The 16,703-nt window shown below is 45.7% G+C and overlaps 1 protein-coding gene across 1 annotated transcript in view; it reads left to right on the plus strand.

Annotated features, from left to right (window-relative positions):
• Window positions 1–16,703, plus strand: part of CELSR2 (cadherin EGF LAG seven-pass G-type receptor 2) — a 132,388-nt gene that overhangs the window by 107,598 nt on the left and 8,087 nt on the right. Inside the window, exons 18-30 of the mRNA XM_015412082.1 lie at window positions 744–838; window positions 2,681–2,890; window positions 3,879–4,062; window positions 4,711–4,854; window positions 8,682–8,865; window positions 9,309–9,476; window positions 9,595–9,721; window positions 9,877–10,077; window positions 10,505–10,679; window positions 11,458–11,570; window positions 13,444–13,523; window positions 14,064–14,190; window positions 15,212–15,334. Of these exons, the coding sequence (XP_015267568.1) occupies window positions 744–838; window positions 2,681–2,890; window positions 3,879–4,062; window positions 4,711–4,854; window positions 8,682–8,865; window positions 9,309–9,476; window positions 9,595–9,721; window positions 9,877–10,077; window positions 10,505–10,679; window positions 11,458–11,570; window positions 13,444–13,523; window positions 14,064–14,190; window positions 15,212–15,334 (1,931 nt within the window). The remainder of the gene's footprint in view (window positions 1–743; window positions 839–2,680; window positions 2,891–3,878; window positions 4,063–4,710; window positions 4,855–8,681; window positions 8,866–9,308; window positions 9,477–9,594; window positions 9,722–9,876; window positions 10,078–10,504; window positions 10,680–11,457; window positions 11,571–13,443; window positions 13,524–14,063; window positions 14,191–15,211; window positions 15,335–16,703) is intronic.

Raw genomic sequence — 16,703 nt, forward strand, 5'->3', positions numbered from 1 at the left:
TCACTCGCTGCCACCATTCATTCAAGTCCTAAAATATATGTATGTAGACTGAGATATTAATTGTGTGTCTGTGTGTGTATCTGTGCTTCTTCCCCTTAGACACATAACCCACAGGGTTAATCAGAACAAGAAACTTTTATTTATAAAAACATAACACTGAGGAAAGTAAAGTCTCAGAAACAACGTTTCACTTCCATTGAACTTTTGAACTGAGGTCCTATACCTACAACTGGCATCCTTTAGTTACAAATTTATTATTTTCAGCCTGTTCCAAGCAGCTGTTCTATACAGTTCCCCCTAGTCAGAAAAACCCTTTTCACCTCATCCCTCAAACTGTCAGCTTCTCTCTCTGCTACTAACCCCTTCTAACTGTCATTTCTCAACTGCTGTTTTTAAGTCTCTTGCTCTCAACATTCCATCAGCTCTCATTGACTGTTCTGAGGAAAAGGCTGAACCTAGCCTGTCCATCACACATGCGTTGGCGGGAAGTTGGAGGGATTGTCACACAGACTGTTCATGAACAAAGCACTCTTCTTGATTTGTTTTGTTTTGCCACTGAGGAGGTTTATGTGTTTCTGGAAATTCCAAAAGGAAAAGTTGTGTTAAGCAGTGAAAACAACAAAGAGTCTTTTAGTCCTCTTAAATGCAATAAATGTGTTACGGCATATGCTTTCATGAGCCAGAGCCCCCATTGGATGGAGATGCTTCCCCACAAGTGACCCTTCTCTCCTCCTTCCTTACAGGGACTGCTGTACGGCACTGTGATGAACACAAGGGCTGGCTGGCTCCCAACCTCTTCAACTGTACCTCACTTACTTTTGCTGCTCTCAAGGGTTTTGTGAGTGATCTTCTTCCATTTCTCTTCTATCCCCAGAATTAAGCCAAGTCTATAGACTTGTTTCCTTTTTTGTGTGCTTTGGGATGGAGGGACAGGGGGTATAACAACGTAAGAACATAAGAGAAGCCAATGTTGGATCAGGCCAATGGCCCATCCAGCTCAACACTCTGTCACACAGTGGCCAAAAATACCAGGTGCCATCAGGAGGTCCACCAGTGGGGCCAGGTCACTAGAAGCCCTCCCACTGTTGCCCCCCCAATCACCAAGAATACAGAGCATCACTTGCCCCAGACCAAGAGTTCCTATGTATACCTTCTGGCTAATAGCCACTGATGGACCTCTGCTCCATATGTTTATCCAATTCCCTCTTGAAGCCATCCATGCTTGTAGCCACCACCACCTTCTGTGGCAGTGAATTCCATGTGTTAATCAGTCTTTGGGTGAAGAAGTATTTCCTTTTATCCATTTTAACACAACTGCTCAGCAATTTCATTGAGTGGCTAGAATTCTTGTATTGTGAGAAAGAGAAAAGTACATCTTTCTCTACCTGCTCTATCCCATGCATAATCTTATAAACCTCAATCATGTCACCCCCTCAGTCGTCATTTCTCCAAGCTAAAGACCCCCAAGCGCTTTAACCTTTCCTCATAGGGAAAGGGTTCCAACCCTTTTATCATTCCAGTTGCCCTTTTCTGCACTTTTTCCAATGCTATAATATCCTTTCTGAGGTGTGGTGACCAGAATTGCACACAGTATTCCAAATGATGTTGCACCATCGATTTATACAGGGGCATTATGATACTGGATGGTATCTGTCATTTTAGCTTGCAGAAGCTACACAACAGCAGCCAGAATACATGTTTTCTCCCCTTTAGAACTGGATGCTTTAACATGACCTCCTACTCTTGTTGGTGATCTTTGCAGTGTTCCTATGACTGCCACGAGGGCATTGAAAGCCTTGAGATTGCTCATAATGAATCTGGATTCTGATCCTATTTCTGTATTTTATTTTAAGAGGACCACCAGCTTTCATACTGGTGTCATCCATTTCTCTGTCTGGAGACAGGAATTGTCCTTTGTTAGTAACAAAGAGTTATGAACTTAACTAGGGCTTCTGTTTGGACTGCCTCTTCCTTGCTGTTGCAGCAAATAAGGCTGTTTAAACTCAGAACAATGTGGGAGATCCAAATTTTGTACCAGGATAATCCAATTCTGTAATCCAAGTAAACTATGCAAAGTAATTAATATGCATATTTTTGCATAACAAAAATTATAAACATTACCTTGTGAACATATTTTGAAAAATGGTTTCTTCCATGGCCTGGGTTGGGTGGCATTGTCTTAATTATTATTTATTTATTTTAATTAGCTGCTGGTTGGTCATTTAAAGAGAGCACAGAATATCACTCATGTCCTCTTTCAGTTCTTGGGCCATCATGAGATGGCTTCATCTCGTGAGTGGTTGAGCAGCAACTCAGCTAGCAAGGCACTCACTTCTGGGTCTTCTTAAAAGCCCGTGCAGCTGTAGTGCCTAGCTATCCAAGAGGGCAGAGACCTCTGCTGCTTCCCAGAGCACCTGTCAGTCAGGGGTGGAGAAGTTCTCTGCCCCTAAGCACGCAGGATGCTGAATTCTGTGACAAATACTCAGTCCTGCACTTGTGCATTATAATTATGTAGAATGGAATCTGCATGGTCCTGGTGACAACCCAGCAAGGATGCATTTTATCTCTGTTTTACAAAGCAGAATTGAGGTTGAACAATTCTGAGAACTACGATGTGTCAGTGAATCTGTTCTGTTTGAAATGCCTGATGCTGAGAGTCTTTGTCTTCCTTGTGGAGTAGGCAGAACGGCTGTTGCGGAACGAGTCACTGTTGGACACAGATCAGTCTCAGCAGATAGCCCTGCAACTTCGCAATGCTACGCAGCACACAGTCAACTTCTTTGGCAGTGACATCAAAGTGGCTTATCACCTCTCAGCCCAGCTCCTGAAACATGAAAGCACCCAAGAAGGCTTTGGCTTGGCTGCTACACAGGATGTGCACTTCACTGAGGTAAACCCCTGGGCTTAGGTTTGTCTGTTTGTTTATTTGATTTGTACCCCGCCCTTCCCGCCAAGGCAGCTTCTGAGAAAATCATGGCAAAGGAGGACAGATCACTGAAAGGGGCAGGCAGGCAGCTTGGGGAACTGGGGCACAGAATGTTTTTGTTGCGGTACTGCAAGTATGCCTGGCTAGTCTGCTCTCCTGTAGCATAAGGCACCCACACCAGATGGCACCAGCAGAAGAGGAAGGGTGAGTATCCTGTTGGCTCGGGGGGGGGGGGGAACAAGCTTGTTCAGTTCTGCCACTGGAGGACATCAGTGAGCTCAGTTTGGGGCAAGGGCAGAAGCATTCCAGGAGGAAAGTGACTCCTGCATCATTTGGATATAGTCAGGTTCTCTCTGCTTTGACCATGACCCTCTTGTTTGTTAAATCTTGTGATGGTGTCCTGGGCAGCTCCACAGCCAGAATCTCAGGTGAAGATTTCTGCCTAAGTGCAACTGGGCTTTCTGTTTAGGGATGTGCTATTTCTAATATCCCTGAAAATAACTTATCAGTGTCAGTTGCCGAAAAATCCTGAAAATATTCAGGGATATGTGGGGCCTCAATTTTAAGAAGCTCCTAGGCTTGTTTCTCTTCAGTTTCTCAGTGTTCCCTGGCAACAGGAGGGAGGGGTGTGGGAGGCAGTTGTCCCAGGCAATAGTATCTGACAATAGAGGGAGTACTTGAAGTACCCATTCATGATGATTCTCATATCCCTCCATGGCTCTGTGCATGGGCAAAAGAGGATAAAAAGCAGGCCTGCCTACAACTTGACTCCATTTGAGAGCTATATTTTTGGAGTCCTTTCAGTGCTGCTGCTTGTCATCTCCATGGAGTCTTGCAGCTGCTTAGATTTGAGAATCCCCAGTCCTGCCCCCCTGAAGGAAGAATATGCCAGATCTGCCAGCAAAGGCCACTCACAGCTGCCTCTCATTGTTCTCCCCTTTTTGTTCTACAGAACCTGCTCAAAGTGGGCAGCATCCTACTGGATACCAGCAACAAGCGGCACTGGGAGTTGATCCAGCAGACTGAGGGGGGCACAGCACAGCTGCTCAGACACTTTGAGGATTATGCCAGCACTCTGGCCCAGAACATGCGCAAGACATACCTGAGCCCCTTCACCATCATCACACCCAACATTGGTGAGAACATGAGATTGACTATGATACTACTAGTAGTAATGACGTTTAATAGGACCCACTTAGGGCATCTTTTCCAAAGTGATCCAACCCCCTCATGTACATTGTCTCAGCAGTCCTTCACACACTCTAAGTTAGGCCAGTTTTATCACCATATTGCTTGGGTGGGGTGTGAAGCTGAGGAACAGAATCTTTCCTGTGGTGAGCCAGATTGTCCATGACTGAGCTGTGAACTTGGGATTTCTAAGCTTATGTTCTTAAACACTGTGCTATACCAATTCTGTGAAGAATAGGCATACAGCATGCCTCCTTTATTCACACAATTTAGTAAGACTTTTGTCTGCATGATCTGAAATGTAAAATTAATGGGGTGGGGAATCTCATAGGTTGATGATAGATTAGTTATTGATTTGAACTGATTTATTACATTTCTACTCCGCCCTCCTGGCCACGGAATCTCAACATTTGGCTGGAATCTCTATGAAAAAGGCAGACTACATATGAAGTAAATATATAAAAAATAGGAAGGGGGAAATGTGGGGATGCCCGTACAACCATGTGCTTGCAAAGGTATGAATGTGAGACCACACAGCTGCAAGCTAGTATTCAGCTGGTTAAATGCCCTTACTGAGGGTCATGTTTTTCTGGCAGTCATCTCTGTAGTGAGGCTGGAGAAGATGAACTTTGCCGGTGCAAAGCTGCCTCACTATGAGGCCCTCCGGGGTGAGAAACCTGCAGACCTGGAGACAACCGTCATCCTTCCTGAGAGTGTATTCAAGCCTCCTGAAAACAAACGTAAGTTTGGATTTCTGAATGAAAATTTAGTGGATTTCTAGGAGACCTTGATTGGGAACAGTGAACCATTGGTATGGACCTTCACTAAGGCCATTTCTGTTCAGCTAGCCCAGATCTTTGACCCCCAACATGGGCCACAGGTAGCTATTGCCAAACAGAGGTATAATAATTCCCTGGCTGCTGTTCAAAACTCAGAGTGCTGAAACTAATCAGGTATCTTGATAATTATTCTGGCAACTTTGCTGTTTCCTGTCATGCCTTCACACATCTTAATCTCCCACACCCTTTAAAGAAATATTACTTTATTATAAAAGAAAAGAGAACAATAACAAATACAAGAAGTTAATCAATCCATGCATCCCATCATGGATATTATTAGATTAACAAAAATGAAGGTCATAGAGAACATAAAACTATAGAAAAAACAAATTTCCAATTTTAAAACAGCTATACTCTAACATAAACTAACCAGAATCTTTGTTCAGCTGAATCTGTTTGGCAATATATTCAAACAACAATAAAAAATGATGACAGAGTAGGACTTTAAGGAAGAAGAAGAAGAAGAGATTTATACCCCGCCCTTCACTACCCAAGGGAGTCTCAGAGTGGCTTACAAACTCCTTCCCCTCCCCATAACAGACACCCTGTGAGGTAGGCGGGGCTGAGAGAGCTCTGACAGAAACTCCTCTTTTTCAAGAACAGCTGTGCCAGAACTATGGCTTGCCCAAGGTCATCCAGCAGGTGCAAGTGGAAGAGTGGGGAATCAAACCCGGTTCTCCCAGATTAGAGTACACACACTTAATCACAGTCCACACACTTAACCACTACACCACACACTTAACCACTACACCAAAGGGCATTGCACAAACCCTTTTTGGAGAACTGAGTATGCAGACCTTGCCTTTTTGTGCCCATATGAGATTTATTTATTTATTTGACTTATATCCTGCCCTCCCTGCAAAGGAGTCTCAGGGTGGCTTACAAAACTGTATAAAACACTAAAACAAGAAGATTAATAAAATCACAACAATGCAATCCTAACTATAATAAAGTGTTAGTACAACTAATATGGAGCTGCAGTGGCTCAAGTGGTTAAGACACTGAACTGCAGGCTGTGGAAGGTCAGTAGTTCAGCAGTTCAAGACCTGGGTGCCGCAAGACGGGGTGAGCTCCTGTCTCTAGTTCCAGCTCCTGCCAACCTAGCAGTTCGAAAGCAAGAAATTGCAAGTAGATAAATAGGTACCACTTCGGTGGGAAGGTAAACGGCGTTCCGTGCGCCTTGGTGTTTAGTCATGCCGGCCACATGACCACGGAAACGTCTTCGGACAGCACTGGCTCTTCGGCTTTGAAACGGAGATGAGCACCGCAACCCTAGAGTCGGATTCGACTGGCTTTCGAGCAAGGGAACCTTTACCTTTACCTTTACAACTAATATAATGATGCCCGATGTTTGCGGCAATCACAGTATGCAGTCAGCACAGTCAGGGTTGTGTCAGGCTGTTGGTGGTATCAATAATATTGATATTGATGTTACTATTGATGTTGGTGTTGGGGCCAGGGCCTCACTCTAAGTAGTGTGGCTCCCTAATCGAAGGCCTGGTGGAAGAGCTCCGTCTTGCAGGCCCTGTGGAACTGTAAAAGGTCCCACAGGGCCCTGATGTCCTCTGGAAGCTCATCTTCTAACTAACATCTTTTGCACATTCATCATGGATAACATAATAGGACTATAATAATATCCAAAGATGAATAAAGTTTTGACAGATTAATCAATTTAGGTATACAATAAGTCACTCAGTCTTGAAGTAATGCCTTCTAAATTACTGGGTTAATAGCATGTAATCAGTAGTCTTAGAATAAGGCAAAGGAAGATACTTATTTCATCTTCATAATATAAACCTAAATAAAAAGGGCCAAAATGAAACTGGGAGATGAGAGAAAAAAGTAAAAATGTTAGAAAGAAAAAGAAATGTTCTCTCTCACACACATTTTAAAACAACAGCTTACAGTGTAATGATTGTTTAAAATATATACACATCTACAGGAATTTACTAGGTTATGTTTCTTCAGATGGTCTTTGCTAGATCCAATAATAGATCCTGCTGCCACTTCTCCAAGATCCACATCAGGATCCACGCCATCCCACACCCTTTTTTTATGTGTTCAGTGCCTTCTGTTCTGGGGAAGAAGCCAAGCTGTAGGTGAGCTCCAGGGCTTTTTTTGTAGGAAAAGGCCAGCAGGAACTCATTAGAATAATAGGCCACATCCAACAACAGAAGCCCATTAGCATATTAGGCCACACCCCTGACATCGCAGCTCATTAGCATATTAGGCAACACACCCCATGACTTCCATTGGCTTGTCCGGGCATCCCGCTGCTGCGGGGAGCCTGGGCAAGCCGGCCGTTGGGGGGGGGTCATTGGGGGGGGGCGCTCTCCAGGCCTTCCCTCTGTAGCCACGCATGCGCAGAGGTTTTGGCTGTAGACGTGGGCATGGGCGTGGCGAACTCAGAAGCCAGCTGGAACTCCGTTCCTGTGCGTTCCTGCCCAAAAATACCCCTGATGAGCTCAGAGTTCTGGGTTATTCGTTGGACTTGAGAGGCATTGGCATAGATGTAGGAGCTGAGGTCAGCGTTCAGGAGCAAATGCGAAACTGGATTTTGAGAGCAGCTAGATTCAAGTCTAGTCACACCTTGGAGATCAACAAGATTTTCAGGGTATGAGATTTCAAAAGTCAAAACTCCCTTTGTCAGACATGAGTTGGAATGGAAATCTCTGAGTCCTTCTATCCCAGTCAGAAGATGAGAGCGGTGTTGCAAAGAAGGAACTCAGGATGCAGCGGTACAGATCAGAGGGGAAATGCTTGGGGTCAGACCTGGGGGCGGGGAGAGAGAGGGAGAGGGAGGGGGAGAGAGGGAGAGAGGGGGAGAGAGAGAGAGGGAGAGAGAGAGAGGGAGAGGGAGAGGGAGAGAGAGAGATGCACACCCATCCTCACCCAGCCACACATTTGGCTGGTGTTTTGCTCCTTATGTCAGCCTCTTGTGGCTGCTTTTCATTCGTTTATTTTTTAAAAGTCGGCAGGAAGAATCACATAATTGTTTGTCATATGTAATTTGGACGACAGGACAAGGAGAAAGGCTGAGACTAAAGAATCTATGGACTGAGAAAGATGGGCGGGGGGAGGCTGCCAAGGGATCTGGGTCTGTGTTGAACATATCATGTCAGGGCCAAAGGAGAAGTTCCACTGGGAGCAGTAACAAAGTAGAGATCTGTCACTGTTATGCTGGACAGAGCCCAGAAGGTCTTGCTTTAATGAACACAGACATCAGATTTACATAAACGCTGAAGGTCAAGCTTGTTGGTGTCAACATGAATCTAGTTCTGTAGCTAAGTAGGGTCAGAAACTGGCAAGCCAGAAGTTCAGACATTCAGAACAGAAAATATATACCACCTTGATTAGCAATTAACAGGGGGAAATGGGGATTATCTGGAAGTGAGGGGCATGATACAGAGGCCCCTGCTGGTGAAGAACTCTGTTTGAAGCAAGTCTATGAAACATTCCTTGGAGATGAGAGAATCAGAGCTTTGGAGACAGTGCTTTGGGTGCTTTCTGCACATATCTAAATACTAGCAATAAATAAACATATTTTAAAGATCTAGAATTTAATCTTTCATGCCAGAGCTTTTGGGAGATCTTTTGAGAAAGAGCGTGCACTAGGCTTACCCCACGACTTTCAACCTTGCTTTGCATGCTCATCCTTGTTACCAACTGTTCCATAGATAAGACAGAATCCAGCTATAGTCTCAGTGGGTCTCATACTCACTTTCCAGAACCTACTATGTCCAATGCCAAGCATCTCCCTGGTGGTGGTGAGGAAGAAGAAATCACCCTGATGACAAGACAGAAGAGGCACCCAGATCTGAGCGAGGGCCAGGCCATTGCCAGTGTGATCATCTACCGCACGCTTGCAGGGTTGCTTCCAGAGCAGTATGACACAGACAAGCGGAGCTTGAGGTAACACCCCCCCCCATATATAGACACCAGCAAAGGGTGTGGGGGCTCCTCAGATGCAGAATGCCTGTGGTTGGTCTCCCAAAGTAAGGCTAGTTCAAATAACTGAAAAATTCTTCCCAAGGGATCCATGTCATACCCTTCCCTCTATCCCCTGAAGGGCCCTCTATCCCCCTATCACCAAAGCCCTGTCAACTTTTCTGCTGCTTCATAGCTTCCTGAACACCAAGCAAATAATACCCACTGTCAAGGACAGGATGAAAGAGCTGGATTTTTACTTATCTAACTTCTTAATATTTTGTCTTGGTGCATTGTGCTCGCAGATATGCATGTATCTCCACTAGAACAAATGGGTGGGCTACTAATCAGGCCTGGAATCTACAGCTGTAGGAAGCCACCAACATCTCCCTGGCTATGTGTCCATCTGCACCTTGTGTCCTCCACAGGGTCCCCAAGCGTCCCATCATCAACACTCCAGTAGTGAGCATCAACATCCATGACAATGATGCACTGATGCAGCGGGCCCTGGAGAAGCCTATCACTGTACAGTTCCGTCTGCTAGAAACTGAGGAGCGGACCAAGCCCATCTGTGTCTTCTGGAACCACTCCATCCTGTGAGTCCCACTTCTCATTCAAAAGTATCTGGGGCTGACACGTTTCTTTGGCGGGGGGTGGAGTGTCATAGAGGCACTCAGTGCCAACCTTATCATCCTCACTCTGCTGTTTCCCCAGAGTCAGTGGGGTTGGTGGCTGGTCAGCCAAGGGGTGCGACGTTGTCTTCAGGAATGAGACCCACGTCAGCTGCCAGTGTAACCACATGACCAGTTTTGCTGTGCTGATGGACATTTCTCGCAGAGAGGTGAGGGGATCAGGGCAAGGGCACAGAGCAAGTGCTTAAGAGTGGGGTGGGTCTGTGGTAAGGATTAGGCTCCTCCCTCGGCCTAGTAAGAGCATGTCCTAGTAGCTAAACCATGTTTCTCTAACGTGTCCATAAATACTCTCTTTTCCTCCCAGAATGGTGAGATCCTGCCCCTGAAGACCATTACCTACGCCTCTATTGCTGTGACACTGGGCAGCCTCTTACTCACTTTCTTCTTCCTGGCTGGCCTGCGGGCCTTAAGATCCAACCAGCACAGCATCCGCAAGAATCTAGTGGTGGCGCTGTTTCTCTCTGAGCTTATCTTCCTGTTGGGCATCAACCAAGCTGATCTACCAGTGAGCTGCTGGAAGGGTGGGGGATGCTATGGAGATAGAGGGACAGGCTATTCAGCTAAATGGACCCAGGCAGCATAACTGAGCATTGCTGCACCTGGCAGCACCAGCGTGGTCTCTGCCTTGAGTATGTAGGCCATGGCTGGGGACTACTGAGAGCTAAAAGAATACTTTTTGGCATGCCTGTATTGTATTATCATTCCCTGATTGGGCATCTCTGAGACTGCCCAGCTGAACTGCCTGGACACCCAACTTCACAGTTTCTGGAGCTGCAGAACAAAAATGGGGGACAAGGGTGGGTCTGTGTGAACAGATGCAAGATTGCTCTTTTTCACAAATGTATTTGTGCATGGGGGGGGGAGCTTGCTTTGGTCCACTCTTGTGCCAGCCAGGGATCCTAACTCCCTTCTTCTCTTTCTGTCTGTGCCAGTTTGCCTGCACTGTCATTGCTATCTTGTTGCATTTTCTGTACATGTGCACCTTTGCCTGGGCACTACTGGAAGCTCTGCACATCTACCGTATGCTGAGTGAGGTGCGCGACATCAACTATGGTCCCATGCGCTTCTATTACATGGTTGGTTGGGGCGTTCCAGCGTTCATCACAGGTAGGCCCTGCAGGATGGCTATATAGTGTGGCACAGGTCCATAAGGACAGCTCCTGCCATGGTTCTCCTTTCTGAAGCCTTAGTTTAACAACTAGATGGCAGCAAGAGCCTCTGTGTCTTGTTCTGCACCTGGAAGAACCTGCTGTGTAGCTGCCACCTGAAAGTTAAGGCAGGTATAACTAGACAACCCTAGACTAGAACAGAGAGCTGGGGTGAAGTGGGCTTCCACTCCATGCCCAATGATGTTTGTGCCCTTCAGTCTCGGCTCCTGTTGTTCCAGCTATGAGGTATTATGTGAGGCTGTCAGTCTATGATACACTGGGAGTTCTTTGCGTGGCACAAACAGAGTTTTATAAACTCACCAATGTATCAGGGCCCCGTTCAGAATGGGACTCTGGTGTGAGGGGAAGGGGCTTTTAAGTCTCCCCGCATGCTGTTTTCCCAATTAAGAACAGCTGCCAGGGAGGGCTATTTGCCTCACTGTGAAACCACATGTGTTCTGGTATTAGGTGTGAATGCACTTTCACAGAGGGGCAAATAGTGCTCCCCTGGGACTGTTTTTGATTGTGCAAATGACATGAAAAGAAGGCTCAAACCCCACCCCTCTCACACACAGTCCTAGTGTGATTCAGGTCCCACATGCCTGGAATGTTTGTGCTCCATATACAGAACCCCTCATGTACTGTGTAGTTAGGGCCTTGGGGATCCTGAATGGAGTTACTAGGGACCCATGTTTCCCCTTCTCCCTGCTGATACCTCTGTATGGAACCTTCTGTAGGACTTGCTGTGGGCCTGGACCCTGAAGGCTACGGGAACCCAGACTTCTGTTGGCTCTCCATCTATGATACTCTGATCTGGAGCTTCGCTGGACCCATTGTTTTTGCTGTTGCGGTGGGTAGAAAAATATGGGACTGCAGGAGAGCTGGGCTGACCTGTGGGAGGGAGACATGAGAGCACCAAGACACAAAAGTAGGCTGAATGTAGGGGGGCCATCATATGTTTGCATTGAGTCCTTGGCTTTCATCTGGTAAAATCTGTAAATGAAGCCCAGAAAAGGAAGACTCCCTGACAGTCACTAGAGTAGGTGGGCATGGTAACCCCAAACTCTTTCATTCCATGCTTCTTTTTCTCTCTTACCAATAACTTCCTATGCATGCAAAGACTGGCCAGTTGAGTAATTCACTCTCCCCATCAGCCTTCTCTTGGAAATGCTTGGAGAAGAAAAGAGTCATGTGAACTCATCCACCTTCTTGAAACCCTTTCCCTCCTTTTCAAAAGAAACCTCCAGAGTTTTCCCAGCATCATAACTCAGGAAGAGAATTGGTTAGGGGCATGCGTTCAAATATTTCTGGTCCAAATATATATTTTAAAAACCCTTCTTGGTATTTTTTGGATCTATCTGAATATCTGGAGCAATATTGGGGATTTTTGGAATACCGGTAATTGGGTCCTGAATATTTTCAGAAGTATCCAGGAATATCTGTGGCTGGCATTTTAAACACTCCCAGGCCTGTTTTTCTGCCGTTTAACAGGTTTCTTGAGCAATGGAAGGGAGGGGGAGGGAGGTAGCTCTCCCAAGCAATGGGGTCAGACATTACAGTGAGCACTAGAACTGTCTGTCCAATCATGACAATTCTTTCACAATCCTCCAGGGCAAAGCAGTTTGACTTGGTTTCAGGGCTAGGTGTTTTGGAGTACTGGTGGTGCTTGCTTCTGCTGCTCTGGTTTGGTCTGTGCTTTGAATTTCTGCTGCTGCCTGCCTGGGAAGACCTTTTTCTTGTTCTGTGCCTGGACATCTTCAGGACTGGTTTCTCCACAGTGGACTTTGTTTTAAAATATCATTTCAAGTTAGTTGGGGGAGTAACTTCCTGATTCTAGAACATAGTTTTCCTTGGTGTTGTTTTACACTGTTTTTTAAAGGGTGTTAAAAGGCTTGTGGTATAAAATGCTTGCACTGTTTTGTTGGGTTCTCTTTTCTTGACTTGTTTTAGAATTTTAACTACTTTGCATTTTCTCTGTTTATAGAAGGTTTTTAATTTTTAAAGGGTTGGTGCTGGGGGGATTTTCCCAGTTGATTTCTTTGGTTTGGCATTGGTTCTGTTGGGCTTGCCATAGTTCCACGGGTCTGCTGGGATTCTTTGGTTTGATGCTGGTTCTTTTGGGCTCGTAGGTTCTGTTTGGATTTGAAGGCTTTTGGCCAGTGGTTGTTCTTGTGTGTTTGGTTACTGGCTTCTTTGCCCTAGAGAAAGCATGGAATGTTTTCCCCCATAGAAAATAATGAAGGCAAGTAGAATGGTTGGAGACACCTTATTCAGGGCCCCATAGAATTGGACCCCTTGATTCAGTTTGCTTGGAACTTGGGGGCAGGGATCTTCAGCAGAAAGGCAAGACTAGGTTTCCTGCAATTTTGGTGTCATTGGCTTAAAAAACAGCTGCCACCACCCCGGAAAGAGTACCCCAAGGGAAATAATGGACAAAAAAAATGGAAGTTCTTTTAAAAAATCCAAACCCAGATCCTGAAACAGTATTGCAGGACCCTAATACTGGTATGTATGCCCTCCCTGAAATCCAAATTTAAAAAATACTGCATTTTTTTCTAGTGCATATACCTAGAGCCGACCTTCACAAAGCCAAGAAGGAAACAGCATCCCAAAAGAGTAGAGCTAGCCCTGGCTGTTGTGATATGGAACTATTTCAGGTTTAGAATGACTGACTGGGAGGGGTGGGGGAGATTATGATAACCTTCCTCTCTCTTTTCTCACAGATGAGCGTCTTCCTCTATGTCCTGGCCACAAAGGCTACTTGTGCTGCTCAGCAGCAGGGTTTTGAGAAGAAAGGGACAGTGTGAGTCTTCTGTTGCTGTTGACCTCAGTGCATTGTTTTGCCACTTGTTTTCATAACCTGACCACTTCTTCTATTGCTGCTCCCATGGAGGTTTCTATGGCGTTTCCATTCTGATCACTGGTGTCCTACTGAGCTCTGCATGGGCACTTTTCCATCGCTGTCTCCTGATTCTCCATTGCCAGTGCCACAGCCCTCGATGCTTCCTGCATTCTCCTGGGCACTGCAGGATCCCCAACAAAATAACAAAGAGTCAAGTAATGTGGCAATACCATGACTGCCCCCCAAATCTTTGGTTTCTGGGATCAAAGTGGAGAACATTATCTACAGGGATGGGCAATTTTCCAGAGTCAAGTGACCAGTTGGTCAAAACTGTTAAGTCATAGTTAAGTGTCTGACAAATTGTTTGACAGTATTGGGTCAGGCTCCGTAGTGGTCAGGATGCCATGCCATGCTCCCGGTCTTGTTCATGGCTGCTCTTATCAAGGAGCATTTGAGTTGTTGTTTGTAAGTCTAGTTGACTGTGCTCCTTCTCCTTTGTAGCTCTGGTCTGCGCTCAGGCTTTGTCTCTCTGCTGCTGATCAGTGCCACCTGGTTTCTGGCCCTGCTGTCCGTCAACAGTGACGCCATCCTCTTCCACTACCTCTTTGCTGGCTTCAACTGCCTCCAGGTAAGGTGGACCTTCCCATCCCCCAAATCTATTGCTAAATGTTCTAGTTTACATAAGGTGTTCATTATTTCCCTTTCTTTGTAATTTACCCCAGTCTCAGAGGGACTCGTAGACTGAGATTGCAGGCCAAATTTGAAAGATTTTGTGTGGCTTTTTGAGCATTGCTGATCTGGGCTGAGTTCTGCACATCAGCATGCCAGAAGTCAGCATAAATTGATTCAAAGCTGTGGCTGCCATAAGAGCATTATGAGGTTTGAACTCATTAGATCAATGCAGCAGCTAGACTGTGAATCTGAAAAACTTCTGCCATTATAGGATTAATTAGCCTCGTATTATAGAGATATTTTGAAGCTGTTAGATTTCACATTGAGTTAGTTAGACCATCCAGGGACATAGCATAAAAATCCCATAGATTATACTATATCCATTTTATTACATTTTAACCCCACAGTTGCTACTTTTGTCTTCTCCTCTGCGAATATATCCTGCTGCCTGAGGTTTCAGTTCATGCATCTGATAAAGTGGGTTCTATCCCACGAAGTTTATGCTACAATAGATCTATTATTTTAAGTGTCACGTGGCTCCATTTCGTGTTACTGTGAGTTAATTAATCCAGGGACAATGTGGCAATGTTTTTTACTTCTGTGGTCCCTCATCATATGATGTTGCCTAGTAGAGAAAGGTTTGATATGTCTTCTCAGATAAAAGCAGCAAAAACCCTTGCTGTAGAAATCGACTGCATCTGTTTAGATTTGCATGCAGCTGCCTGATGAAACAATCTGGATCAGTTTTTGGATAATATGCTTTTGAATGGCTTTAAAGGAAAGTGTTATTAATTATGGTCATGGGTGGGAGGAAGGTGGGAAGAAGAGGACAGCAACCCCAGAGTTGGGCAGGGAGGTAAAAAGCAAGGGCTGCAGGTGAGATTATGGTGTTCTCAAAGTGACCCTTGTGGCATCCTGGATGCAGTCTGATAACAGGTCACAACTCATGGCTTATGATCTCCTTGGTTCTTCCACAGGGACCCTTAATCTTCCTCCTCTGTGTTGTCTTATGCAAAGAAGTGCGGAAAGCCCTCAAGTCCAGTTGTGGCAAGAAGCACAGCACTGACCCCACACTCACCACCAAATCTACTTTGACAGCGGTAAGTGCTTGAGGAAGCAGTAGTCTTAATGGCAAGCGGCAATTGCAGCAAATGGGCCGGAGGGGGGGGGAAGGGACTGCAATGGAAAGTTGTTTCCTCCACGCTCTGTTTGTAGGCTTCCCAGAGGCATCTGGCAGGCCATTGTAGGAGAACGCTGGTCTAAATGGACTTCTGGTCTTATCTGGCCAGGGTTGGTGTTGCATACTTTATTCTTAAGAAATCAAACAACAAAAACACAAAGCCCACAAACGCAACCCAATTTCTGGGCCAAGAAAATCAGTGTTGCAACTTGTATAAATTATAACATTTGTATACTTTGCATAATCCATTTTGCTTCTTTCTTTTGATGAGTATTGTGTGTGTGTGTGCATGAGCACGCATGTGTGTATGCTTAGAAGTCATAGTTGACTTCTGAGGACCCCTAGTAGGGCTTGGATGTTTCGGAGAGGTGGCTTGCTATTGCCTGCCTCTGCATCCCAGCCCCAGTATTCCTTGGGGGGTCTCCCATCCAAGTACTTGCCAGCGTCGACTCTGCTTAGCTTCCGAGATCTGACAAGATCAGTAATATTTTTTGCTTCTGTTACACGGCCTGGGACCAACATATCTAAGGGACCGCCTCTTCCTGTATATGCCCCAGAGAGTGCTGCGCTCTGAAGATCAACACCTCCTGGTGGTCCCTGGCCCAAGGGATGTACATCTCTCCTTGACCAGGGCTCCAGGGCTTTCTCTGCCCTGCCCCCCCAGCCTGGTGGAACAAGCTCCCTACTGAGGTCAGGGCCCTGCGGGATCTTCTTCAGTTCCGCAGGGCCTGCAAGACAGAGCTGTTCTGCCAGGCCTTTGGCTGAGGCAGCGGGCGCCCATACATGGCCTTCCTGAGGTTGCTGTCATCTACCCACTGATAGCTGGCCATCATTCCATCCATAGCAACGGGCCAGAATCCTCATAGCCAGCTGGATTTCTGTTTTAGTTGTAACTACCAATTTTAATGTTTTATATTGCTTTGCGTTTTAAATTTTAAATTTTGATTGTATTTATTATAAATGATGTTACCCACCTTGAGCCCATTTGCGGGATGGGCAGGAATACAAATAGTCATAAGGAAGGAGCAAAGAAACCTAATTCCAAAATTGTTGGAAATCTTACACTAGCCCACTAGAGATTTTTCCAAGCACTACTCATATGCTCTCTCATGGTATCTTCACAGCTCTGAGACCTAAAAAATTGCAGGGGGTGAGGGTAATGAAATCTTGCATGGTACAGAGTACCACAGCCCTGTGTTTTGCCTCCCAGCTATCATGGGATAGAACATTTTTCAGCACAGAGTACAGCAGAAATGATGAATTGGTCTCTTGACAGTGAAGAGCTGAAA

The sequence above is a fragment of the Gekko japonicus genome, unplaced genomic scaffold (genome assembly GCF_001447785.1).
Source record: "Gekko japonicus isolate JY-2015 unplaced genomic scaffold, Gekko_japonicus_V1.1 scaffold697, whole genome shotgun sequence".
Classification (NCBI taxonomy): domain Eukaryota; kingdom Metazoa; phylum Chordata; class Lepidosauria; order Squamata; family Gekkonidae; genus Gekko; species Gekko japonicus.